Here is a 27,877-nt window from a genome sequence, read left to right as displayed (position 1 = left end):
GACAGCACAGCTTGTGAGGACGGCACAGCTTGCTAGGACATCACAGCTTGCGAGGACAGTTCAACTTGAGAGGACAGCTCAACTTGAGAGGACAGCTCAGCTTGAGAGGACAGCTCAACTTGAGCAGACAGCTCAACTTGAGTGGACAGCTCAACTTGAGAAGACAGCTCAACTTGAGGGGACTGCACTACTTAAGAGGAAAGCACTACTTGGGAGGAAAGCACAACTTGCGAGGACAGCAAAGCTGACGAGGACAGCAGAGCTTGCAAGGACAGCACGGCATGCGAGGACAGCACGGCTTGCACGGACAGCACAGCTTGCGAAGACAGCACAGCTTGCGAGGACAGCACAGCTTGCGAGGACAGCACAGCTTGCGAGGAAAGCACAGCTTGCGAGGACAGCACAGCTTGCGAGGAATGCACAGGTTGCGAGGACAGCTCAGCTTGAGAGGACAGCTCAACTTGACAGGACAGCTCAACTTGAGCGGACTGCTCAACTTGAGAGGAAAGCTCAACTTGAGAGGACAGCTCAACTTCAGAGGACAGCTCAACTTGAGAGGACAGCTCAACTTGAGAGGACAGCTCAACTTGAGAGGGCAGCTGAACTTGAGAGGGCAGCTCAACTTGAGGCGACAGCACAGCTTGCGAGGACAGCACAGCTTGCGAGGACAGCACATTTTGCGAGGACAGCACAGTTTGCGAGGACAGCACAGCTTGCGAGGACAGCACAGCTTGCGAGGAGAGAACGGCTTGCGAGGACAGCACAGGTTGCGAGGACAGCACAGGTTGCAAGGACAGCACAGCTTCCAAGGACAGCAAAGCTTGCGAGGACGGCCCAGCTTGTGAGGACAGCACAGCTTGCGAGGACAGCACCGCTGGGAGGACAGCACAGCTTGCGAGGACAGCACAGCTTGCGAGGACAGCACAGCTTGCGAGGACAGCACAGCTTGCGAGGACAGCTCAGATTGAGAGGACAGCTCAACTTGAGAGGAGAGCTCAACTTGAGCAGACTGCTCAACTTGAGAGGAAAGCTCAACTTGAGAGGACAGCTCAATTTGAGAGAACAGCTCAACTTGAGAGGACAGCTGCACTTGAGAGGACTGCACAACTTGAGAAGACAGCACAATTTGCGAGGACAGCAAAGCTTGCTAGGACAGCAAAGTTTGCGAGGGCAGAACAGCTTGCGAGGACAGCACGGCTTCTCAGTACAGCACGGCTAGCGAGGACAGCACGACTTGCGATGACAGCAGAGGTTGGGAGGTCAGCTCAGCTTGCGTGGACAGCAGAGCTTGCGAGGACAGCACAGCTTGCGAGGACGACATGGCTTGCGAGGACAGCACGGCTTGCGAGGACAGCACAGCTTGCGAGGACAGCACGGCTTGCGAGGACAGCACAGCTTGCGAGGACAGCACAGCTTGCGAGGACAGCTCAACTTGAGAGGACAGCTCAACTTGAGAGGACAGCTCAATTTGAGAGGACAGCTCAACTTGAGAGTACAGCTCAACTTGACAGCTCAATTTGAGACCACAGGTCAACTTGAGAGGACAGCTCAACTTGAGAGGACAGCTCAACTTGAGAGGGCAGCTGAACTTGAGAGGGGAGCTCAACTTGAGACGACAGCACAGCTTGCGTGGACAGCACAGCTTGCGAGGACAGCACAGCTTGCGAGGACAGCACAGCTTGCGAGGACAGCACAGCTTGCGAGGACAGCACAGCTTCCGAGGACAACACAGCTTGCGAGGAGAGAACGGCTTGTTAGGACAGTACAGGTTGCGAGGACAGCACAGGTTGCGAGGACAGCACAGCTTCCAAGGACAGCACAGCTTGCGAGGACAGCACAGCTTGCGAGGACAGCACAGCTTGCGAGGACAGCACAGCTTGCGAGGACAGCACAGCTTGCGAGGACAGCACAGCTTGCGAGGACAGCACGGCTTGCGAGGAAAGCACAGGTTGCGAAGACAGCTCAGCTTGAGAGGACAGCTCAACTTGGGAGGACAGCTCAACTTGAGCGGACAGCTCAAGTAGAGAGGACAGCTCAACTTGAGAGGACAGCTCAACTTGAGAGGACAGCTCATCTTGAGAGGACAGCTCAACTTGCGAGGACAGCTCGAGAGGACAGCTCATCTTGAGAGGACAGATCTACTTGAGAGGACAGCTCTACTTGAGACGACAGCTCAACTTGAGAGGACAGCACAACTTGAGAGGACAGCACAGCTTCCGAGGACAGCAAAGCTTGCGAGGAAAGCAAAGCCTGCGAGGACAGCACGGCTTGCGATGACAGCACGGCTTGCAAAGACAGCACGGCTTCCGATAACAGCACAGCTTGCGAGAACAGCACGGCTTGCGAGGACAGCACAGCTTGCGAGGACGGCTCAGCTTGCGAGGAAAGCACAGCTTGCGAGGACAGCACGGCTTGCGAGGACAGTTCAACTTGAGAGGACAGTTCAACTTGAGAGGACAGCTCAGCTTGAGAGGACAGCTCAACTTGAGCAGACAGCTCAACTTGAGTGGACAGCTCAACTTGAGAAGACAGCTCAATTTGAGGGGACAGCTCAACTTGACAGCTCAATTTGAGAGCACAGCTCAACTTGATAGGACAGCTCAACGTCACAGCTCAACTTGAGAGGACAGCTCAACTTCAGAGGACAGCTCAACTTGAGAGGACAGCTCAACTTGAGAGGACAGCTCAACTTGAGAGGGGAACTGAACTTGAGAGGGCAGCTCAATTTGAGACGACAGCACAGCTTGCGAGGACAGCACAGCTTGCGAGGAGAGCACAGCTTGCGAGGACAGCACAGCTTGCGAGGACAGCACAGCTTGCGAGGACAGCACAGCTTGCGAGGAGAGAACGGCTTGTGAGGACAGCACAGGTTGCGAGGACAGCACAGGTTGCGAGGACAGCACAGCTTCCAAGGACAGCACAGCTTGCGAGGACAGCATAGCTTGCGAGGACAGCGCAGTTTGCGAGGACAGCACAGCTTGCGAGGACAGCACAGCTTGCGAGGACAGCACAGCTTGTGAGGACAGCACAGCTTGCGAGGACAGCACAGCTACCAAAGACAGCACAGCTTGCGAGGAAAGCGCAGGTTGCGAGGACCCCTCAGCTTGAGCGGACTGCTCAACTTGAGAGGAAAGCTCAACTTGAGAGGACAGCTCAACTTGAGAGAACAGCTCAACTTGAGGGGACAGCTCAAATTGAGAGGACAGCTTAACTTGAGAAGACAGCTCAACTTGAGAGGACAGCACTACTTGAGAGCAAAGAACTACTTGAGAGGAAAGCACAACTTGCGAGGACAGCACAGCTTGTGAGGACAGCACGGTTTGCGAGGACAGCACGGCTTGCGAGGACAGCACGGACGGCGAGGACAGCATGGCTTGCGAAGACAGCACGGCTTGCGAGGAAAGCAGGGCTTGCGAGGACAGCACAGCTTGCGAGGACAGCACAGCTTGTGAGGACAGCACAGCTTGCGAGGACAGCTCAACTTGAGAGGACAGCTCAACTTGAGAGGACAGCTCAACTTGAGAGGACAGCTCAATTAGAGAGGACAGCTCAGCTTGAGAGGACAGCTCAACTTGAGCGGACAGCTCAACTTGAGAGGACAGCTCAACTTGAGAAGACAGCTCAACTTGAGAGGACAGCACTACTTGAGAGGAAAGCACTACTTGAGAGGAAAGCACAACTTGCGAGGACAGCACAGGTTGCGAGGACAGCACAGCTTGCGAGGACAACACAGCTTGTGAGGATGGCACGGCTTGAAAGGACAGGACAGCTTGCGAGGACAGTTCAGCTTGCGAGGACAGCACAGCTTGTGAGGACAGGAAAGCTTGCGAGGATGGCACAGCTTGCGAGGACATCACAGCTTGCGAGGACAATTCAACTTGAGAGGACAGCTCAACTTGAGACGACAGCTCAACTTGAGAGGACAGCTCAGCTTGAGAAGACAGCTCAACTTGAGGGGACAGCTCAAATTGAGAGGACAGCTTAACTTGAGAAGACAGCTCAACTTGAGAGGACAGCACTACTTGAGAGCAAAGCACTACTTGAGAGGAAAGCACAACTTGCGAGGACAGCACAGCTTGTGAGGACAGCACGGTTTGCGAGGACAGCACGGCTTGCGAGGACAGCACGGCCGGCGAGGACAGCATGGCTTGCGAAGACAGCATGGCTTGCAAGGAAAGCAGGGCTTGCGAGGACAGCACAGCTTGCGAGGACAGCACAGCTTGTGAGGACAGCACAGCTTGCGAGGACAGCTCAACTTGAGAGGACAGCTCAACTTGAGAGGACAGCTCAACTTGAGAGGACAGCTCAATTAGAGAGGACAGCTCAGCTTGATAGGACAGCTCAACTTGAGCGGACAGCTCAACTTGAGAGGACAGCTCAACTTGAGAAGACAGCTCAACTTGAGAGGACAGCACTACTTGAGAGGAAAGCACTACTTGAGAGGAAAGCACAACTTGCGAGGACAGCACAGCTTGTGAGGACAACACGGCTTGCGAGGGCAGCACGGCTTGCTATGACAGCATAGCTTGCGAGGACAGCACAGGTTGCGAGGACAGCACAACATTCAAGGACAGCACAGCCTGCGAGGACTGCACAGCTTGCGAGGACAGCATAGCTTACGAGGACAGCACAGCTTGCGAGGACAGCACAGATTGCAAGGACAGAACAGCTTGCGAGGACAGCACAGCTTGCAAGGACAGCACAGGTTGCGAGGACAGCACAGCTTGCCAGGACAGCACAGCTTGCGAGGACGGCACAGCTTGCGAGGACAGCACAACTTGCGAGGACATCACAGCTTGCGAGGACAGTTCAACTTCAGAGGACAGTTCAACGTGAGAGGACAGCTCAAATTGAGAGGACAGCTCAGCTTGAGAGGACAGCTCAACTTTAGAGGACAGCTCAGCTTGAGAGGACAACTCAACTTGAGGGGACAGCTCAACTTGAGAGGACAGTTCAACTTGAGAAGACAGCTCAAATTGAGAGGACAGCACTACTTGAGAGGAAAGCACTACTTGAGAGGAAAGCACAACTTGCGAGGACAGCAAAGCTTGCGAGGACAGCACAGCTTGCGAGGACAGCATGGGTTGCGAGAACAGCACAGCTTGTGAGGACAGCACAGCTTGCGAGGACAGCACAGCTTGCAAGGACAGCTCAACTTGAGAGGACAGCTCAACTTCAGAGGACAGCTCAACTTGAAACGACAGCTCATCTTGAGAGGACAGCTCAACTTGAGAGGACAGCTCAACTTGAGAGGACAGCTCAACTTAAGAGGACAGCTCAACTTGAGCGGACAGCTCAACTTGAGAGGACAGCTCAACTTGAGAAGACAGCTCAACTTGAGAGGACAGCACTACTTGAGAGGAAAGCACTACTTGAGAGGAAAGCACAACTTGCGAGGACAGCACAGCTTGTGAGGACAACACGGCTTGCGAGGGCAGCACGGCTTGCTATGACAGCATAGCTTGCGAGGACAGCACAGGTTGCGAGGACAGCACAACATTCAAGGACAGCACAGCTTGCGAGGACTGCACAGCTTGCGAGGACAGCATAGCTTACGAGGACAGCACAGCTTGCGAGGACAGCACAGGTTGCAAGGACAGCACAGCTTGCGAGGACAGCACAGCTTGCAAGGACAGCACAGGTTGCGAGGACAGCACAGCTTGCCAGGACAGCACAGCTTGCGAGGACGGCACAGCTTGCGAGGACAGCACAGCTTGCGAGGACATCACAGCTAGCGAGGACAGTTCAACTTCAGAGGACAGTTCAACGTGAGAGGACAGCTCAAATTGAGAGGACAGCTCAGCTTCAGAGGACAGCTCAACTTGAGCGGACAAGTCACCTTGAGAGGACAGTTCAACTTGAGAAGACAGCTCAACTTGAGTGGACAGCACTACTTGAGAGGAAAGCACTACTTGAGAGGAAAGCACAAATTGGGAGGACAGCAAAGCTTGCGAGGGCTGCACAGCTTGTGAGGACAGCAAGGCTTGCGAGGACAGCAAGGCTTGCGAGGACAGCACGGCTTGCAAGGACAGCACAACTTGCGAGGACAGCACAGCTTGCGAGGACAGCACAGCTTGCGAGGACAGCACCGCTTGTGAGGACAGCACAGCTTGCGAGGACGGCACAGCTTGTGAGGACATCACAGCTTGCGAGGACAGTTCAACTTGAGAGGACAGTTCAACTTGAGAGGACAGCTCAACTTTAGAGGACAGCTCAGCTTGAGAGGACAACTCAACTTGAGGGGACAGCTCAACTTGAGAGGACAGTTCAACTTGAGAAGACAGCTCAAATTGAGAGGACAGCACTACTTGAGAGGAAAGCACTACTTGAGAGGAAAGCACAACTTGCGAGGACAGCAAAGCTTGGGAGGACAGCACAGCTTGCGAGGACAGCATGGGTTGCGAGAACAGCACAGCTTGTGAGGACAGCACAGCTTGCGAGGACAGCACAGCTTGCAAGGACAGCTCAACTTGAGAGGACAGCTCAACTTCAGAGGACAGCTCAACTTGAAACGACAGCTCATCTTGAGAGGACAGCTCAACTTGAGAGGACAGCTCAACTTGAAAGGACAGCTCAACTTAAGAGGACAGGTTAACTTGAGAGGACAGCTCAACTTGAGAGGACAGCTCAACTTGAGAGGGCAGCTGAACTTGAGAGGGCAGCTCAACTTGAGGCGACAGCACAGCTTGCGAGGACAGCACAGCTTGCGAGGACAGCACATTTTGCGAGGACAGCACAGTTTGCGAGGACAGCACAGCTTGCGAGGACAGCACAGCTTGCGAGGAGAGAACGGCTTGAGAGGACAGCACAGGTTGCGAGGACAGCACAGGTTGCAAGGACAGCACAGCTTCCAAGGACAGCAAAGCTTGCGAGGACGGCACAGCTTGGGAGGACAGCACAGCTTGCGAGGACAGCACCGCTTGCGACGACAGCACAGCTTGCGAGGACAGCACAGCTTGCGAGGACAGCACAGCTTGCGAGGACAGCACAGCTTGCGAGGACAGCTCAGATTGAGAGGACAGCTCAACTTGAGAGGACAGCTCAACTTGAGCAGACTGCTCAACTTGAGAGGAAATCTCAACTTGAGAGGACAGCTCAATTTGAGAGAACAGCTCAACTTGAGAGGACAGCTGCACTTGAGAGGACTGCACAACTTGAGAAGACAGCACAATTTGCGAGGACAGCAAAGCTTGCTAGGACAGCAAAGTTTGCGAGGGCAGAACAGCTTGCGAGGACAGCACGGCTTCTCAGTACAGCACGGCTAGCGAGGACAGCACGACTTGCGATGACAGCAGAGGTTGGGAGGTCAGCTCAGCTTGCGTGGACAGCAGAGCTTGCGAGGACAGCACAGCTTGCGAGGACGACACGGCTTGCGAGGACAGCACGGCTTGCGAGGACAGCACAGCTTGCGAGGACAGCACGGCTTGCGAGGACAGCACAGCTTGCGAGGACAGCACAGCTTGCGAGGACAGCTCAACTTGAGAGGACAGCTCAACTTGAGAGGACAGCTCAATTTGAGAGGACAGCTCAACTTGAGAGTACAGCTCAACTTGACAGCTCAATTTGAGAGCACAGGTCAACTTGAGAGGACAGCTCAACTTGAGAGGACAGCTCAACTTGAGAGGGCAGCTGAACTTGAGAGAGGAGCTCAACTTGAGACGACAGCACAGCTTGCGTGGACAGCACAGCTTGCGAGGACAGCACAGCTTGCGAGGACAGCACAGCTTGCGAGGACAGCACAGCTTGCGAGGACAGCACAGCTTGCGAGGACAGCACAGCTTCCGAGGACAGCACAGCTTGCGAGGAGAGAACGGCTTGTTAGGACAGTACAGGTTGCGAGGACAGCACAGGTTGCGAGGACAGCACAGCTTCCAAGGACAGCACAGCTTGCGAGGACAGCACAGCTTGTGAGGGCAGCACAGCTTGCGAGGACAGCACAGCTTGCGAGGACAGCACAGCTTGCGAGGACAGCACAGCTTGCGAGGACAGCACAGCTTGCGAGGACAGCACGGCTTGCGAGGAAAGCACAGGTTGCGAAGACAGCTCAGCTTGAGAGGACAGCTCAACTTGGGAGGACAGCTCAACTTGAGCGGACAGCTCAAGTAGAGAGGACAGCTCAACTTGAGAGGACAGCTCAACTTGAGAGGACAGCTCAACTTGAGAGGACAGCTCAACTTGCGAGGACAGCTCGAGAGGACAGCTCATCTTGAGAGGACAGATCTACTTGAGAGGACAGCTCTACTTGAGAGGACAGCTCAACTTGAGAGGACAGCACAACTTGAGAGGACAGCACAGCTTCCGAGGACAGCAAAGCTTGCGAGGAAAGCAAAGCTTGCGAGGACAGCACGGCTTGCGATGACAGCACGGCTTGCAAAGACAGCACGGCTTCCGATAACAGCACAGCTTGCGAGAACAGCACGGCTTGCGAGGACAGCACAGCTTGCGAGGACGGCTCAGCTTGCGAGGAAAGCACAGCTTGCGAGGACAGCACGGCTTGCGAGGACAGTTCAACTTGAGAGGACAGTTCAACTTGAGAGGACAGCTCAGCTTGAGAGGACAGCTCAACTTGAGCAGACAGCTCAACTTGAGTGGACAGCTCAACTTGAGAAGACAGCTCAACTTGAGGGGACAGCTCAACTTGACAGCTCAATTTGAGAGCACAGCTCAACTTGATAGGACAGCTCAACGTCACAGCTCAACTTGAGAGGACAGCTCAACTTCAGAGGACAGCTCAACTTGAGAGGACAGCTCAACTTGAGAGGACAGCTCAACTTGAGAGGGGAACTGAACTTGAGAGGGCAGCTCAATTTGAGACAACAGCACAGCTTGCGAGGACAGCACAGCTTGCGAGGAGAGCACAGCTTGCGAGGACAGCACAGCTTGCGAGGACAGCACAGCTTGCGAGGACAGCACAGCTTGCGAGGAGAGAACGGCTTGTGAGGACAGCACAGGTTGCGAGGACAGCACAGGTTGCGAGGACAGAACAGCTTCCAAGGACAGCACAGCTTGCGAGGACAGCATAGCTTGCGAGGACAGCACAGTTTGCGAGGACAGCACAGCTTGCGAGGACAGCACAGCTTGCGAGGACAGCACAGCTTGTGAGGACAGCACAGCTTGCGAGGACAGCACAGCTTGCAAAGACAGCACAGCTTGCGAGGAAAGCGCAGGTTGCGAGGACCCCTCAGCTTGAGCGGACTGCTCAACTTGAGAGGAAAGCTCAACTTGAGAGGACAGCTCAACTTGAGCGAACAGCTCAACTTGAGGGGACAGCTCAAATTGAGAGGACAGCTTAACTTGAGAAGACAGCTCAACTTGAGAGGACAGCACTACTTGAGAGCAAAGCACTACTTGAGAGGAAAGCACAACTTGCGAGGACAGCACAGCTTGTGAGGACAGCACGGTTTGCGAGGACAGCACGGCTTGCGAGGACAGCACGGCCGGCGAGGACAGCATGGCTTGCGAAGACAGCATGGCTTGCGAGGAAAGCAGGGCTTGCGAGGACAGCACAGCTTGCGAGGACAGCACAGCTTGTGAGGACAGCACAGCTTGCGAGGACAGCTCAACTTGAGAGGACAGCTCAACTTGAGAGGACAGCTCAACTTGAGAGGACAGCTCAATTAGAGAGGACAGCTCAGCTTGAGAGGACAGCTCAACTTGAGCGGACAGCTCAACTTGAGAGGACAGCTCAACTTGAGAAGACAGCTCAACTTGAGAGGACAGCACTACTTGAGAGGAAAGCACTACTTGAGAGGAAAGCACAACTTGCGAGGACAGCACAGGTTGCGAGGACAGCACAGCTTGCGAGGACAGCACAGCTTGTGAGGATGGCACGGCTTGAAAGGACAGGACAGCTTGCGAGGACAGTTCAGCTTGCGAGGACAGCACAGCTTGTGAGGACAGGAAAGCTTGCGAGGATGGCACAGCTTGCGAGGACATCACAGCTTGCGAGGACAATTCAACTTGAGAGGACAGCTCAACTTGAGACGAAAGCTCAACTTGAGAGGACAGCTCAGCTTGAGAGGACAGCTCAACTTGAGGGGACAGCTCAAATTGAGAGGACAGCTTAACTTGAGAAGACAGCTCAACTTGAGAGGACAGCACTACTTGAGAGCAAAGCACTACTTGAGAGGAAAGCACAACTTGCGAGGACAGCACAGCTTGTGAGGACAGCACGGTTTGCGAGGACAGCACGGCTTGCGAGGACAGCACGGCCGGCGAGGACAGCATGGCTTGCGAAGACAGCACGGCTTGCGAGGAAAGCAGGGCTTGCGAGGACAGCACAGCTTGCGAGGACAGCACAGCTTGTGAGGACAGCACAGCTTGCGAGGACAGCTCAACTTGAGAGGACAGCTCAACTTGAGAGGACAGCTCAACTTGAGAGGACAGCTCAATTAGAGAGGACAGCTCAGCTTGATAGGACAGCTCAACTTGAGCGGACAGCTCAACTTGAGAGGACAGCTCAACTTGAGAAGACAGCTCAACTTGAGAGGACAGCACTACTTGAGAGGAAAGCACTACTTGAGAGGAAAGCACTACTTGCGACGACAGCACAGCTTGTGAGGACAACACGGCTTGCGAGGGCAGCACGGCTTGCTATGACAGCATAGCTTGCGAGGACAGCACAGGTTGCGAGGACAGCACAACATTCAAGGACAGCACAGCTTGCGAGGACTGCACAGCTTGCGAGGACAGCATAGCTTACGAGGACAGCACAGCTTGCGAGGACAGCACAGGTTGCAAGGACAGCACAGCTTGCGAGGACAGCACAGCTTGCAAGGACAGCACAGGTTGCGAGGACAGCACAGCTTGCCAGGACAGCACAGCTTGCGAGGACGGCACAGCTTGCGAGGACAGCACAACTTGCGAGGACATCACAGCATGCGAGGACAGTTCCTCTTCAGAGGACAGTTCAACGTGAGAGGACAGCTCAAATTGAGAGGACAGCTCAGCTTGAGAGGACAGCTCAAATTTAGAGGACAGCTCAGCTTGAGAGGACAACTCAACTTGAGGGGACAGCTCAACTTGAGAGGACAGTTCAACTTGAGAAGACAGCTCAAATTGAGAGGACAGCACTACTTGAGAGGAAAGCACTACTTGAGAGGAAAGCACAACTTGCGAGGACAGCAAAGCTTGCGAGGACAGCACAGCTTGCGAGGACAGCATGGGTTGCGAGAACAGCACAGCTTGTGAGGACAGCACAGCTTGCGAGGACAGCACAGCTTGCAAGGACAGCTCAACTTGAGAGGACAGCTCAACTTCAGAGGACAGCTCAACTTGAAACGACAGCTCATCTTTAGAGGACAGCTCAACTTGAGAGGACAGCTCAACTTGAGAGGACAGCTCAACTTAAGAGGACAGCTCAACTTGAGCGGACAGCTCAACTTGAGAGGACAGCTCAACTTGAGAAGACAGCTCAACTTGAGAGGACAGCACTTATTGAGAGGAAAGCACTACTTGAGAGGAAAGCACAACTTGCGAGGACAGCACAGCTTGTGAGGACAACACGGCTTGCGAGGGCAGCACGGCTTGCTATGACAGCATAGCTTGCGAGGACAGCACAGGTTGCGAGGACAGCACAACATTCAAGGACAGCACAGCTTGCGAGGACTGCACAGCTTGCGAGGACAGCATAGCTTACGAGGACAGCACAGCTTGCGAGGACAGCACAGGTTGCAAGGACAGCACAGCTTGCGAGGACAGCACAGCTTGCAAGGACAGCACAGGTTGCGAGGACAGCACAGCTTGCCAGGACAGCACAGCTTGCGAGGACGGCACAGCTTGCGAGGACAGCACAGCTTGCGAGGACATCACAGCTTGCGAGGACAGTTCAAATTCAGAGGACAGTTCAACGTGAGAGGACAGCTCAAATTGAGAGGACAGCTCAGCTTGAGAGGACAGCTCAACTTGAGCGGACAAGTCACCTTGAGAGGACAGTTCAACTTGAGAAGACAGCTCAACTTGAGTGGACAGCACTACTTGAGAGGAAAGCACTACTTGAGAGGAAAGCACAAATTGGGAGGACAGCAAAGCTTGCGAGGACAGCACAGCTTGTGAGGACAGCAAGGCTTGCGAGGACAGCAAGGCTTGCGAGGACAGCACGGCTTGCAAGGACAGCACAACTTGCGAGGACAGCACAGCTTGCGAGGACAGCACAGCTTGCGAGGACAGCACCGCTTGTGAGGACAGCACAGCTTGCGAGGACGGCACAGCTTGTGAGGACATCACAGCTTGCGAGGACAGTTCAACTTGAGAGGACAGTTCAACTTGAGAGGACAGCTCAACTTTAGAGGACAGCTCAGCTTGAGAGGACAACTCAACTTGAGGGGACAGCTCAACTTGAGAGGACAGTTCAACTTGAGAAGACAGCTCAAATTGAGAGGACAGCACTACTTGAGAGGAAAGCACTACTTGAGAGGAAAGTACAACTTGCGAGGACAGCAAAGCTTGCGAGGACAGCACAGCTTGCGAGGACAGCATGGGTTGCGAGAACAGCACAGCTTGTGAGGACAGCACAGCTTGCGAGGACAGCACAGCTTGCAAGGACAGCTCAACTTGAGAGGACAGCTCAACTTCAGAGGACAGCTCAACTTGAAACGACAGCTCATCTTGAGAGGACAGCTCAACTTGAGAGGACAGCTCAACTTGAGAGGACAGCTCAACTTGGGAGGACAGCTCAACTTGAGAGGACAGCTCATCTTGAGAAGACAGCTCAACTTGAGAGGACAGCACAACGTGAGAGGACAGCTCAACTTGAGAGGACAGCTCAACTTGGGAGGACAGCTCAACTTGAGAGGACAGCTCATCTTGAGAAGACAGCTCAACTTGAGAGGACAGCACTACTTGAGAGGTAAGCACAACTTGCGAGGACAGCAAAGCTTGCGAGGACAGAACAGCTTGCGAGGATAGCACGGCTTGCGAGGACAGCACGGCTTGCGAGGACAGCATAGCTTGCGAGGACAGCACAGGTTTCGAGGACAGCACAGCTTTCGAGGACAGCACAGCTTGCGAGGACTGCACAGCTTGCGAGGACAGCACAGCTTGCGAGCACAGCACAGCTTGCGAGGACAGCACAGGTTGCGAGGACAGCACAGCTTGCGAGGACGGCACAGCTTGCGAGGACGGCACAGCTTGCGAGGACTGCACAGCTTGCGAGCACATCACAGCTTGCGAGGACAGTTCAACTTGAGAAGACAGTTCATCTTCAGAGGACAGCTCAACTTGAGAGGCAGCTCAGCTTGAGAGGACAGCTCAACTTGAGCGGACAGCTCAACTTGAGAGGACAGCTCAACTTGAGCGGACAGCTCAACTTGAGAGGACAGCTCAACTTGAGAAGACAGCTCAACTTGAGAGGACAGCACTACTTGAGAGGAAAGCACTACTTGAGAGGAAAGCACAACTTGCGAGGACAGCACAGCTTGTGAGGACAGCACGGCTTGCGAGGGCAGCACGGCTTGCTATGACAGCATAGCTTGCGAGGACAGCACAGGTTGCGAGGACAGCACAACTTTCAAGGACAGCACAGCTTGCGAGGACTGCACGGCTTGCGAGGACAGCATAGCTTACGAGGACAGCACAGCTTGCGAGGACAGCACAGGTTGCAAGGACAGCACAGCTTGCGAGGACAGCACAGCTTGCAAGGACAGCACAGGTTGCGAGGACAGCACAGCTTGCGAGGACAGCACAGCTTGCGAGGACGGCACAGCTTGCGAGGACAGCACAGCTTGCGAGGACATCACAGCTTGCGAGGACAGTTTAACTTCAGAGGACAGTTCAACGTGAGAGGACAGCTCAAATTGAGAGGACAGCTCAGCTTGAGAGGACAGCTCAACTTGAGTGGACAAGTCAACTTGAGAGGACAGTTCAACTTGAGAAGACAGCTCAACTTGAGTGGACAGCACTACTTGAGAGGAAAGCACTACTTGAGAGGAAAGCACAAATTGGGAGGACAGCAAAGCTTGCGAGGACAGCACAGCTTGTGAGGAAAGCAAGGCTTGCGAGGACAGCAAGGCTTGCGAGGACAGCACGGCTTGCGAGGACAGCATGGCTTGCGAGGACAGCATGGCCTGCGAGGACAGCACGGCTTGCGAGGACAGCACGGCTTGCCAGGACAGCGCGGCTTGCAAGGACAGCACAGCTCGCGAGGACAGCACAGCTTGCGAGGACAGCACAGCTTGCGAGGACAGCACAGCTTGTGAGGACAGCACAGCTTGCGAGGACGGCACAGCTTGTGAGGACATCACAGCTTGCGAGGACAGTTCAACTTGAGAGGACAGCTCAACTTGAGAGGACAGCTCAACTTTAGAGGACAGCACAGCTTGAGAGGACAACTCAACTTGAGGGGACAGCTCAACTTGAGAGGACAGTTCAACTTGAGAAGACAGCTCAAATTGAGAGGACAGCACTACTTGAGAGGAAAGCACTACTTGAGAGGAAAGCACAACTTGCGAGGACAGCAAAGCTTGCGAGGACAGCACAGCTTGCGAGGACAACATGGGTTTCGAGAACAGTGCGGCTTGCAATGACAGCACGGCTTGCGAGGACAGCACGGCCTGCGAGGAAAGCACGGCTTGCGAGGACAGCACGGCTTGCAAGGACAGCACGGTTTGCGAGGACAGCACAGCTTGTGAGGACAGCACAGCTTGCGAGGACAGCACACCTTGCAAGGACAGCTCAACGAGAGGACAGCTCAACTTCAGAGGACAGCTCAACTTGAGAATACAGCTCAAATTAAGAGGTCAGCTCAACTTAAGAGGACAGCTCAACTTGAAACGACAGCTCATCTTGAGAGGACAGCTCAACTTGAGAGGACAGCTCAACTTGAGAGGACAGCTCAACTTAAGAGGACAGGTTAACTTGAGAGGACAGCTCAACTTGAGAGGACAGCTCAACTTGAGAGGACACCTCAACTTGAGAGGATAGCTCAACTTGAGAGGACAGCACAACTTGAGAGGACAGCTCAACTTGAGAGGACAGCTCAACTTGGGAGGACAGCTCAACTTGAGAGGACAGCTCATCTTGAGAAGACAGCTCAACTTGAGAGGACAGCACTACTTGAGAGGTAAGCACAACTTGCGAGGACAGCAAAGCTTGCGAGGACAGAACAGCTTGCGAGGACAGCACGGCTTGCGAGGACAGCACGGCTTGCGAGGACAGCATAGCTTGTGAGGACAGCACAGGTTTCGAGGACACCACAGCTTTCGAGGACAGCACAGCTTGCGAGGACTGCACAGCTTGCGAGGACAGTACAGCTTGCGAGGACAGCACAGCTTGCGAGGACAGCACAGGTTGCGAGGACAGCACAGCTTGCGAGGACGGCACAGCTTGCGAGGACGGCACAGCTTGCGAGGACTGCACAGCTTGCGAGGACATGACAGCTTGCGAGGACAGTTCAACTTGAGAAGACAGTTCATCTTCAGAGGACAGCTCAACTTGAGAGGCAGCTCAGCTTGAGAGGACAGCTCAACTTGAGCGGACAGCTCAACTTGAGAGGACAGCTCAACTTTAGAAGACAGCTCAACTTGAGAGAAAAGCACTACTTGAGAGGAAAGCACAACTTGCGAGGATAGCAAAGCTTGCGAAGACAGCACAGCTTGCGAGGACAGCATGGCTTGCGAGGACAGCTCGGCTTGCGAGGACAGCATGGCTTGCGAGGACAGCACGGACTGCGAGGACAGCACGGCTTGCGAGGACAGCACGGCTTGCGAGGAAAGCACGGCTTGCGAGGAAAGCACGGCTTACGTGGACAGCACAGCTTGCGAGGACAGCAGAGCTTGCGAGGACAGCTCAACTTGAGAGGACAGCTCAACTTGAGAGGACAGCTCAACTTGAGAGGACATCTCAACTTAAGAGAACAGCTCAACTTGAGAGGACAGCTCCACGTGAGACGACAGCTCAACTAGAGAGGACAGCTCAACTAGAGAGGACAGCTCAACTTGAGAGGACAGCTCAACTTGAGAGAACAGCTCAACTTGAGAGAACAGCTCAACTTGAGAGGACAGCTCAACTTGAGAGGACAGCTCAACTTGAGAGGACAGCTCCACGTGAGACGACAGCTCAACTTGAGAGGACACCTCAACTAGAGAGGACAGCACAACTTGAGAGGACAGCACAACTTGCGAGGACAGCACAACTTGGGCGGACAGCAAAGCTTGCGCGAACAGCAGAGCTTGCGCCGACAGCAAAGCTTGCGAGGACAGCACGGCTTGTGAGCACAGCACGGATTGCGACGACAGCACGGCTTGCGAGGATGGCACATCTTGCGAGGACAGCACGGCTTTTGAGGACAGCACGGCATCCGAGGACAGCACAGTTTGCGAGGACAGCACAGCTTTCAAGGACAGCACAGCTTGCGAGGACAGCACAGCTTGCGAGGACAGCTCATGTAGAGAGGACAGCTCAAGTTGAGAGGACAGCTCAACTTGAAGGACAGCTGAACTTGAGAGGACAGCCTTACTTGAGAGGACACCTCAACTTGAGAGGACAGCTCAACTTGAGAGGACAGCTCAACTTGACAGCTGAACTTGAGAGGAGAGCTCAACTTGAGAGGACAGATCAACTTGAGAGGACAATTCAACGAGAGGACAGCTCAACTTGAGAGGTCAGCTGAACTTACGAGGGCAGCTCAACTTGAGACGACAGCAGAGCTAGCGAGGACAGCACAGCTTGCGAGGACAACACAGCATGCAAGGACAGCACAGCTTGCGATGACAGCAAAGCTTGCGAGGACAGCACGGCTTGCGAGGACAGCACGACTTGCGAGGACAGCTTGGCTTGCGCGGACAGCATGGCTTGCGAGGACAGCCGGCTTGCGAGGACAGCACAACTTGCGAGGACAGCATGGCTTGCGAGGACAGCACGGCTTGTGAGGACAGCACGGCTTGCGAGGATAGCACGGCTTGCGAGGACAGCACAGCTTGCGAGGACAGCACGGCTTGCGAGGACAGCAAGGCTTGCGAGGAGAGCACAGCTTGCGCGGACAGTACAGCTTTCGAGGACGGCAGAGCTTGCGAGGACAGCTCAACTTGAGAGGACAGCTCAACTTGAGAGGACAGTTTAACTTGACAGCTCAACTTGAGAGGACTGCTCAACTTGAGAGGACAGATCAACTTGAAAGGACAACTCAACTTGAGAGGACAGCGCAACTTGGGAGGGCAGCTGAACTTAAGAGGGCAGCTCAACTTGAGACGACAGCAGAGCTAGCGACGACAGCACAGCTTGCGAGGACAACACAGCATGCAAGGAGAGCACAGCAAAGCTTACAAGGACAGCATGGCTTGCGAGGACAGCACGGCTTGCAAGGACAGCACGCCTTGCGAGGACAGAATGGCTTGCAAGGACAGCACGGCTAGTGAGGAGAGAACGGCTTGCGAGGACAGCACAGGTTGCAAGGACAGCACAGATTGCGAGGACAGCAAAGCTTCCGAGAACAGCACAGCTTGCGAGGACAGCACAGTTTGCGAGAACAGCACAGCTTGCCAGGACAGGACAGCTTGCAAGGACAGCACAGCTTGCGAGCACAGCACAACTTGCGAGGAAAGCACAGCTTGTGAGGACAGCACAGCTTTCAAGGACAGCACAGCTTGCGAGGACAGCACAGCTTGCGAGGACAGCACGGCTTGCGAGGACAGCTGAGACAGCTCAACTTTCGAGGACAGCACAACTTGAGAGGACACCTCAACTTGAGAGGACAGCTCAACTTCAGAGGATAGCTCCGGTTGAGAGGACTGCTCAACTTGAGAAGACAGCTCAACTTGAGAGGACAGCACAGCTTGCGAGGACAGCACAGCTCTTGAGGACAGCACAGCTTGCGAGGACAGCACAGCTTGCGAGGACAGCACGGCTTGTGAGGACAGCTGAACTTGAGAGGGCAGGTCAACTTGAGACGACAGCACAGCTTGCGAGGACAGCACAGCTTGCGAAGACTGCACAGCTTGCGAGGACAGCACAGCTTGCAAGGACAGCAAAGCTTGCAAGGAAAGTACGGCTTGCGAAGACAGCATGGCTTGCGAGGACAGCATTGCTTGTGAGGACGGCACGGCTTGCGAGGAGAGAACGGCTTGGGAGGACAGCACAGGTTGCGAGGACAGCACAGGTTGCGAGGACAGCACAGCTTCCAAGGACAGCACAGCTTGCGAGGACTGCAAAGCTTGCGAGGACAGCACAGTTTGCGAGGACAGCACAGCTTGCGAGGACAGCACAGCTTGCGAGGAAGGCACAGCTTGCGAGGACAGCACAGCTTGCGAGGACAGCACAGCTTGCGAGGAAAGCACTGGTTGCGAGGACTGCTCAGCTTGAGAGGACAGTTCAACTTGAGAAGACAGCTCAACTTGAGAGGACAGCTCAACTTGAGAGGACAGCTCAACTTGAGAGGACAGCTCAAGTTGTGAGGACAGCTCAACTTGAGAGGACAGCTCAACTTGAGAGGACAGCTCAACTTGAGAGGACAGCTCAACTTGAGAGGACAGCTCAACTTGAGAGGACAGCTCAGCTTGAGAGGACAGCTCAACTTGAGCAGACAGCTCAACTTGAGTGGACAGCTCAACTTGAGAAGACAGATCAACTTGAGGGGACAGCACTACTTAAGAGGAAAGCACTACTTGAGAGGAAAGCACAACTTGCGAGGACAGCAAAGCTGGCGAGGACAGCACAGCTTGCAAGGACAGCACGGCTTGCGAGGACAGCACGGCTTGCGAGGATAGCACGGCTTGCGAGCACAGCACGGCTTGTAAGGACAGCACAGCTTGCGAGGACCACACGGCTTGCGAGGACAGCACGGCTTGAGAGGACAGCACAGCTTGCGAAGACAGCACAGCTTGCGAGGACAGCTCAATTTTAGAGGACAGCTCAACTTGAGAGGACAGCTCAACTTGAGAGGAAAGCTCAACTTGACAGCTCAACTTGAGAGGACAGCTCAACTTCAGAGGACAGCTCAACTTGAGACGACAGCTCAACTTGAGATGGCAGCTGAACTTGAGAGGGCAGCTCAACTTGAGACGACAGCACAGCTTGCGAGGACAGCACAGCTTGCGAGGACAGCACAGCTTGCGACGACAGCACAGCTTGCGAGGACAGCACAGCTTGCGAGGACAGCACAGCTTGCGAGGGCAACAGAGCTTGCGAGGAAAGCAGAGGTTGCGAGGACAGCTCAGCTTGAGATAACAGCTAAACTTGAGAGGACCGTTCAACTTGAGCGGACTGTACGACTTGAGAAGATAGCACAACTTGCGAGGACAGCAAAGCTTGCGAGAACAGCAAAGCTTGCGAGGACAGCAAAGCGTGAGAGGTCAGCACGGCTTCTGAGGACAGCATGGCTAGCGAGGACCTCACGGCTTGCGAGGACAGCAGAGGTTGGGAGGACAGCTTAGCTTGCGATGACAGCACAGCTTGCGAGGACAGCTCAACCTGAGAGGACTGCTCAACTTGAGAGGACAGCTCAACTTGAGAGGACAGCACAACTTGTGAGGACAGCACATCTAGAGAGGACTGCTCATCGAGAGAGGACAGCTCAACTTGAGAGGACAGCTCAACTTGAGAGGACAGCTCAACTTGAGAGGACAGCTCATCTTGATACGACAGCTCAACTTGAGAGGACAGCTCAACTTGAGAGGACAGCTCAACTTGAGAGGACAGCACAACTTGAGAGGACAGCACAGCTTCCGAGGACAGGAAAGCTTGCCAGGAAAGCAAAGCTTGCGAGGACAGCACGGATTGCGATGACAGCACGGCTTGCGAAGACAGCACGGCTTCCGATGACAGCATAGCTTGCGAGAACAGCACGGCTTGCGAGAACAGCACAGATTGTGAGGACGGGTCAGCTTGCGAGGAAAGCACAGCTTGCGAGGACAGCACAGCTTGCGAGGAAAGCACAGCTTGCGAAGGGCAGCACAGTTTTCGAGGACAGCACAGCTTGCGAGGACAGCACAGCTTGCAAGGACAGCACAGCTTGCGAGGACAGTTCAACTTGAGAGGACAGCTCAACATGAGAGGACAGCTCAGCTTGAGAGGACAGCTCAACTTGAGCAGACAGCTCAACTTGAGTGGACAGCTCAACTTGAGAAGACAGCTCAACTTGAGGGGACTGCACTACTTAAGAGGAAAGCACTACTTGAGAGGAAAGCACAACTTGCGAGGACAGCAAAGCTGACGAGGACAGCACAGCTTGCAAGGACAGCACGGCATGCGAGGACAGCACGGCTTGCAAGGACAGCACAGCTTGTGAGGACAGCACAGCTTGCGAGGACAGCACAGCTTGCAAGGACAGCACAGCTTGCGAGGACAGCACAGCTTGCGAGGACAGCACAGCTTGCGAGGAATGCACAGGTTGCGAGGACAGCTCAGCTTGAGAGGACAGCTCAACTTGAGAGGACAGCTCAACTTGAGCGGACTGCTCAACTTGAGAGGAAAGCTCAACTTGAGAGGACAGCTCAACTTCAGAGGACAGCCCAACTTGAGAGGACAGCTCAACTTGAGAGGACAGCTCAACTTGAGAGGGCAGCTGAACTTGAGAGGGCAGCTCAACTTGAGGCGACAGCACAGCTTGCGAGGACAGCACAGCTTGCGAGGACAGCACATTTTGCAAGGACAGCACAGTTTGCGAGGACAGCACAGCTTGCGAGGACAGCACAGCTTGCGAGGAGAGAACGGCTTGCGAGGACAGCACAGGTTGCGAGGACAGCACAGGTTGCAAGGACAGCACAGCTTCCAAGGACAGCAAAGCTTGTGAGGACAGCACAGCTTGTGAGGACAGCACAGCTTGCGAGGACAGCGCAGCTTGCGAGGACAGCACAGCTTGCGAGGACAGCACAGCTTGCGAGGACAGCACAGCTTGCGAGGACAGCACAGCTTGCGAGGACAGCTCAGATTGAGAGGACAGCTCAACTTGAGAGGACAGCTCAACTTGAGCAGACTGCTCAACTTGAGAGGAAAGCTCAACTTGAGAGGACAGCTCAATTTGAGAGAACAGCTCAACTTGAGAGGACAGCTCCACTTGAGAGGACTGCACAACTTGAGAAGACAGCACAATTTGCGAGGACAGCAAAGCTTGCTAGGACAGCAAAGTTTGCGAGGGCAGAACAGCTTGCGAGGACAGTACGGCTTCTGAGTACAGCACGGCTAGCGAGGACAGCACGACTTGCGATGACAGCAGAGGTTGGGAGGACAGCTCAGCTTGCGTGGACAGCAGAGCTTGCGAGGACAGCACAGCTTGCGAGGACGGCACGGCTTGCGAGGACAGCACGGCTTGCGAGGACAGCACAGCTTGCGAGGACAGCACGGCTTGCGAGGACAGCACAGCTTGCGAGGACAGCACAGCTTGCGAGCACAGCTCAACTTGAGAGGACAGCTCAACTTGAGAGGACAGCTCAATTTGAGAGGACAGCTCAACTTGAGAGTACAGCTCAACTTGACAGCTCAATTTGAGAGCACAGGTGAACTTGAGAGGACAGCTCAACTTGAGAGGACAGCTCAACTTGAGAGGGCAGCTGAACTTGAGAGGGCAGCTCAACTTGAGACGACAGCACAGCTTGCGAGGACAGCACAGCTTGCGAGGACAGCACAGCTTGCGAGGACAGCACAGCTTGCGAGGACAGCACAGCTTGCGAGGACAGCACAGCTTGCGAGGACAGCACAGCTTGCGAGGAGAGAACGGCTTGCTAGGACAGTACAGGTTGCAAGGACAGCACAGGTTGCAAGGACAGCACAGCTTCCAAGGACAGCACAGCTTGCGAGGACAGCACAGCTTGCGAGGGCAGCACAGCTTGCGAGGACAGCACAGCTTGCGAGGACAGCACAGCTTGCGAGGACAGCACAGCTTGCGAGGACAGCACAGCTTGCGAGGACAGCACGGCTTGCGAGGAAAGCACAGGTTGCGAAGACAGCTCAGCTTGAGAGGACAGCTCAACTTGGGAGGACAGCTCAACTTGAGCGGACTGCTCAACTTGAGAGGAAAGCTCAACTTGAGAGGACAGCTCAACTTGAGAGAACAGCTCAACTTGAGAGGACAGCTCAACTTGAGAGGACTGCACAACTTGAGAAGACAGCACAATTTGCGAAGACAGCTAAACTTGCTATGTCAGCAATGTTTGCGAGGACAGCACAGCTTGCGAGGACAGCACGGCATCTGAGGACAGCATGGCTAGCGAGGACAGCACGTCTTGCGAGGGCAGCAGAGGTTGGGAGGACAGCTCAGCTTGCGTGGACAGCACAGCTTGCGAGGACAGCACAGCTTGCGAGGACAGCACTGCTTGCGAGGACAGCACAGCTTGCAGGGACAGCACAGCTTGCGAGGACAGCACAGCTTGCGAGGACATTACAGCTTGTGAGGACAGCTCAACTTGAGAGGACAGCTCAACTTCAGAGGACAACTCAACATGAGGGGACAGTTCAACTTGAGAGGACTGCCAACTTGAGAAGACAGCACAACTTGCGAGGACAGAAAAGCTTGCGAGAACAGCAAAGCTTGCGAGGACAGCAAAGCATGCGAGGACAGCATGGCTTCTGAGGACAGCACGGCTAGCGAGGACAGCACGGCTTGCGAGCACAGCAGAGGCTGGAAGGACAGTTTAGCTTGCAAGGACAGCACACCTTGCGAGAACAGCTTAACTTGAGAGAGCTGCTCAACTTGAGAGGACAGCTCAACTTGAGAAGACAGCTTTACTTGAGAGGACAGCTCAACCTGAGGACAGCTCAACTTGAGAGGACAGCTCAAATTGAGAGGACAGCTCATCTAGAGAGGACAGGTCATCTAGAGAGGACAGCTCAACTTGAGAAGAGAGCTCAACTTGAGAGGACAGCTCAACTTGAGAGGTCAGCTCAACTTGAGAGGACAGGTCAACTTGAGAGGACAGCTCAAGTAGAGAGGGCAGCTCAACTTGAGAGGACAGCTCAACTTGAGAGGACAGCTCAACTTGAGAGGACAGCTCAACTTGCGAGGACAGCTCGAGAGGACAGCTCATCTTGAAAGGACAGATCTACTTGAGAGGACAGCTCTACTTGAGAGGACAGCTCAACTTGAGAGGACAGCACAACTTGAGAGGACAGCACAGCTTCCGAGGACAGCAAAGCTTGCGAGGAAAGCAAAGCTTGCGAGGACAGCATGGCTTGCGATGACAGCACGGCTTGCAAAGACAGCACGGCTTTCGATAACAGCACAGCTTGCGAGAACAGCATGGCTTGCGAGGACAGCACAGCTTGCGAGGATGGCTCAGCTTGCGAGGAAAGCACAGCTTGCGAGGACAGCACGGCTTGCGAGGACAGTTCAACTTGAGAGGACAGCTCAACTTGAGAGGACAGCTCAGCTTGAGAGGACAGCTCAACTTGAGCAGACAGCTCAACTTGAGTGGACAGCTCAACTTGAGAAGACAGCTCAACTTGAGGGGACAGCTCAACTTGAGAGGACAGCTCAACTTGAGAGGACAGCTCAACTTGAGAGGACAGCTCAACTTGAGAGGACAGCTCAACGTCACAGCTCAACTTGAGAGGACAGCTCAACTTGGGAGGACAGCTCAACTTGAGAGGACTGCTCAACTTGAGAGGACAGCTCAACTTGAGAGGGGAACTGAACTTGAGAGGGCAGCTCAACTTGAGACGACAGCACAGCTTGCGAGGACAGCACAGCTTGCGAGGACACCACAGCTTGCGAGGACAGCACAGCTTGCGAGGACAGCACAGCTTGCGAGGACAGCACAGCTTGCGAGGAGAGAACGGCTTGTGAGGACAGCACAGGTTGCGAGGACAGCACAGGTTGCGAGGACAGCACAGCTTCCAAGGACAGCACAGCTTGCGAGGACAGCATAGCTTTCGAGGACAGCACAGTTTGCGAGGACAGCACAGCTTGCGAGGACAGCACAGCTTGCGAGGACAGCACAGCTTGCGAGGACAGCACAGCTTGCGAGGACAGCACAGCTTGCAAAGACAGCACAGCTTGCGAGGAAAGCACAGGTTGCGAGGACCCCTCAGCTTGAGCGGACTGCTCAACTTGAGAGGAAAGCTCAACTTGAGAAGACAGCTGAACTTGAGAGAACAGCTCAACTTGAGAGGACAGCTCAACTTGAGAGGACTGCACAACTTGAGAAGACAGCACAATTTGCGAGGACAGCAAAGCTTGCTAGGACAGCAAAGTTTGCGAGGACAGCACAGCTTGCGAGGACAGCACGGCTTCTGAGGACAGCACGGCTAGCGAGGACGGCACGACTTGCGAGGACAGCAGAGGTTGGGAGGACAGCTCAGCTTGCGAGGACAGCACGGCTTGTGAGGACAGCACAGCTTGTGAGGACAGCACAGCTTGTGAGGACAGCACTGCTTGTGAGGACAGCACAGCTTGCAGGGACAGCACAGATTGCGAGGACAGCACAGCTTGCGAGGACATTACAGCTTGTGAGGACAGCTCAACTTGAGAGGACAACTCAACATGAGAGGACAGCTCGACTTGAGAGGACTGCACAACTTGAGAAGACAGCACACCTTGAGAAGACAGCAAAGCTTGCGAGAACAGCAAAGCTTGCGAGGACAGCAAAGCTTACGAGGACAGCATGGCTTCTGACGACAGCACGGCTAGCGAGGACAGCACGGCTTGCGAGGACAACAGAGGTTGGGAGGACAGTTTAGCTTGCAAGGACAGCACAGCTTGCGAGGACAGTTTAACTTGAGAGGACTGCTCAAGTTGAGAGGACAGCTCAACTTGAGAAGACAGCTTTACTTGAGAGGACAGCTCAACCTGAGAGGACAGCTCGAGAGGACAGCTCAACTTGTGAGGACAGCTCATCTAGAGTGGACAGCTCTACTTGAGAAGAGAGCTCAACTTGAGAGGACAGCTCAACTTGAGAGGTCAGCTCAACTTGAGCGGTCAGCTCAACTTGAGAGTAAGTTCAACTTGAGAGGACAGCTCAACTTGAGAGGACAGCACAGCTTGTGAGGATAGCACAGCTTGCGAGGACAGCACAGTTTGCGAGTACAGCACAGCTTGCGAGGACAGCACAGCTTGCGAGGACAGCACAGCTTGCGAGGACAGCACAGCTTGCGAGGACAGCACAGCTTGCGAGGACGGCACAGCTTGCGAGGACAGCACAGCTTGCGAGGACAGCTCTACTTGAGAGGACAGCCCAACTTGAGAGGACAGCTCAACTTAAGAAGACAGCTTTACCTGAGAGGACAGCTCAACCTGAGAGGACAGCTCAATTTGAGAGGACAGCTCAACTTGAGAGGACAGCTCAATTTGAGAGGACAGCTCAACTTGAGAGGACAGCTCATCTAGAGAGGACAGCTCAACTTGAGAGGACAGCTCAACTTGAGAGGACAGCTCAACTTGAGAGGACAGCTCAACTTGCGAGGACAGCACAGCTTGTGAGGATAGCTCTACTTGAGAGGACAGCTCAACTTGAGAAGACAGCTCAACTTAAGAAGGCAGCTTTACTTGAGAGGACAGCTCAACCTGAGAGGACAGCTCAATTTGAGAGGACAGCTCAACTTGAGAGGACAGCTCATCTAGAGAGGACAGCTCAACTTAAGAAGTCATCTTTACTTGAGAGTACAGCTCAACTTGAGAGGACAGCACAGCTTGCGAGGACAGCACAGCTTGTGAGGACAGCTCTACTTGAGAGGACAGCTCAACTTGAGAGGACAGCTCAACTTGCGAGGACAGCTCTACTTGAGAGGACAGCTCAACTTGAGAGGACAGCTCAACTTAAGAAGACAGCTTTACTTGAGAGGACAGCTCAACCTGAGAGGACAGCTCAATGTGAGAGGACAGCTCAACTTGAGAGGACAGCACAACTTGAGAGGACAGCACAACTTGCGAGGACAGCACAACTTGCGAGGACAGCACAGCTTGCGAGGACAGCAAAGCTCGCAAGGACAGCACAGCTTGCGAGGACAGCATGGCTTGCGAGGACAGCACGGCTTGCGAGGACGGCACCGCTTGCGAGGTCTGCATGGCTTGCGAGGACAGCACGGCTTGCGAAGCAGCACAGGTTGTGAGGACAGCCCAGCTTGCGAGGACAGCACAGCTTGCGAGGACTTCACAGTTTGCGAGGACAGTACAGCTAGCGCGGACAGCACAGCTTGGAAGGACAGCAGAGCTTGCGAGGACAGCTCAACTTGAGAGGACTGCTCAACTGGAGAGGACAGCTCAACTTGAGAGGACAGCACAACTTGAAAGGACAGCACAACTTGAGAGGACAGCTCAACTTGAGAGGACAGCTCAACATGAGAGGACAGCTCAACTTGAGAGGACAGCTCAACTTGAGAGGACAGCTCAACTTGAGAGGACAGCACTACTTGAGAGGACAGCTCAACTTGCGAGGACAGCACAGCTTGCGAGGACAGCACAGCTTCCGAGGACAGCACAGGTTGCGAGGACAGCACAGCTTGCGAGGACAGCAAAGCTTGCGAGGACAGCACGGCTTCTGAGGACAGCACGGCTAGCGAGGACAGCACGGCTTGCGAGGACAACAGAGGTTGGGAGGACAGTTTAGCTTGCAAGGACAGCACAGCTTGCGAGGACAGCTTAACTTGAGAGGACTGCTCAAGTTGAGAGGACAGCTCAACTTGAGAAGACAGCTTTACTTGAGAGGACAGCTCAAACTGAGAGGACAGCTCGAGAGGACAGCTCAACTTGTGAGGACAGCTCATCTAGAGTGGACAGCTCAACTTGAGAAGAGAGCTCATTTTGAGAGGACAGCTCAACTTGAGAGGTCAGCTCAACTTGAGAGGACAGCTCAACTTGAGAGGACAGCTCAAGTAGAGAGGACAGCTCAAGTTGAGAGGATAGCTCAACTTGAGAGGACAGCTCAATTTGAGAGGACAGCTCAACTTGAGAGGACAGCTCATCTAGAGAGGACAGCTCAACTTGAGAGGACAGCTCAACTTGAGAGGACGGCTCAACTTGCGAGGACAGCACAGCTTGTGAGGACAGCTCTACTTGAGAGGACAGCTCAACTTGAGAAGACAGCTCAACTTAAGAAGGCAGCTTTACTTGAGAGGACAGCTCAACCTGAGAGGACAGCTCAATTTGAGAGGACAGCTCAACTTGAGAGGACAGCACATCTAGAGAGGACAGCTCAACTTAAGAAGACATCTTTACTTGAGAGGACAGCTCAACTTGAGAGGACAGCACAGCTTGCGAGGACAGCACAGCTTGTGAGGACAGCTCTACTTGAGAGGACAGCTCAACTTGAGAGGACAGCTCAACTTGCGAGGACAGCTCTACTTGAGAGGACAGCTCAACTTGAGAGGACAGCTCAACTTAAGAAGACAGCTTTACTTGAGAGGATAGCTCAACCTGAGAGGACAGCTCAATTTGAGAGGACAGCTCAACTTGAGAGGACAGCACAACTTGAGAGGACAGCACAACTTGCGAGGACAGCACAACTTGCGAGGACAGCACAGCTTGCGAGGACAGCAAAGCTCGCAAGGACAGCACAGCTTGCGAGGACAGCATGACAGCATGGCTTGCGAGGACATCACGGCTTGCGAGGACGGCACCGCTTGCGAGGTCTGCATGGCTTGCGAGGACAGCACGGCTTACGAAGCAGCACAGGTTGTGAGGACAACACAGCTTGCGAGGACAGCACAGCTTGCGAGGACAGTACAGCTTGCGCGGACAGCACAGCTTGGAAGGACAGCAGAGCTTGCGAGGACAGCTCAACTTGAGAGGACTGCTCAACTGGAGAGGACTGCTCAACTGGAGAGGACAGCTCAACTTGAGAGGACAGCTCAACTTGAGAGGACTGCTCAACTGGAGAGGACTGCTCAACTTGAGAGGACAGCTCAACTTGAGAGGACAGCTCAACTTGAGAGGACAGCACTACTTGAGAGGACAGCTCAACTTGCTAGGACAGCACAGCTTGCGAGGACAGCACAGGTTGCGAGGACAGCACAGGTT

The 27,877-nt window shown here is 54.3% G+C and overlaps 2 protein-coding genes across 2 annotated transcripts; both read left to right on the top strand.

The window, feature by feature from the left end:
- Positions 1–127: 127 nt before the first annotated feature.
- Positions 128–2,128, top strand: LOC124565992 (repetin-like; the record flags this gene model as incomplete). The annotated part of the gene is made up of 2 exons (XM_047131024.1): positions 128–1,204; positions 1,247–2,128. Coding segments are annotated over 2 exons (1,959 nt in total), but the record flags the coding sequence as incomplete, so codon positions are not given.
- Positions 2,129–16,836: 14,708 nt separating this feature from the next.
- On the top strand, positions 16,837–27,435 carry LOC124565991. The gene is made up of 12 exons (XM_047131023.1): positions 16,837–16,978; positions 17,214–18,724; positions 18,807–19,282; positions 19,815–21,087; positions 21,143–22,315; positions 22,595–22,849; positions 23,146–23,739; positions 23,830–24,585; positions 24,659–24,822; positions 24,876–25,732; positions 25,822–26,450; positions 26,500–27,435. Exons 1-12 carry the CDS (start codon positions 16,837–16,839, stop codon positions 27,433–27,435), a joined length of 8,766 nt encoding a protein of 2,921 aa, XP_046986979.1.
- The last annotated feature ends 442 nt before the right edge of the window (positions 27,436–27,877 follow it).

Source organism: Schistocerca americana, unplaced genomic scaffold (assembly GCF_021461395.2).
Source record: "Schistocerca americana isolate TAMUIC-IGC-003095 unplaced genomic scaffold, iqSchAmer2.1 HiC_scaffold_1366, whole genome shotgun sequence".
NCBI lineage: Eukaryota > Metazoa > Arthropoda > Insecta > Orthoptera > Acrididae > Schistocerca > Schistocerca americana.
Note: the sequence above shows the minus strand (reverse complement) of the source record. Positions and strands in the feature narration are given on the sequence as shown.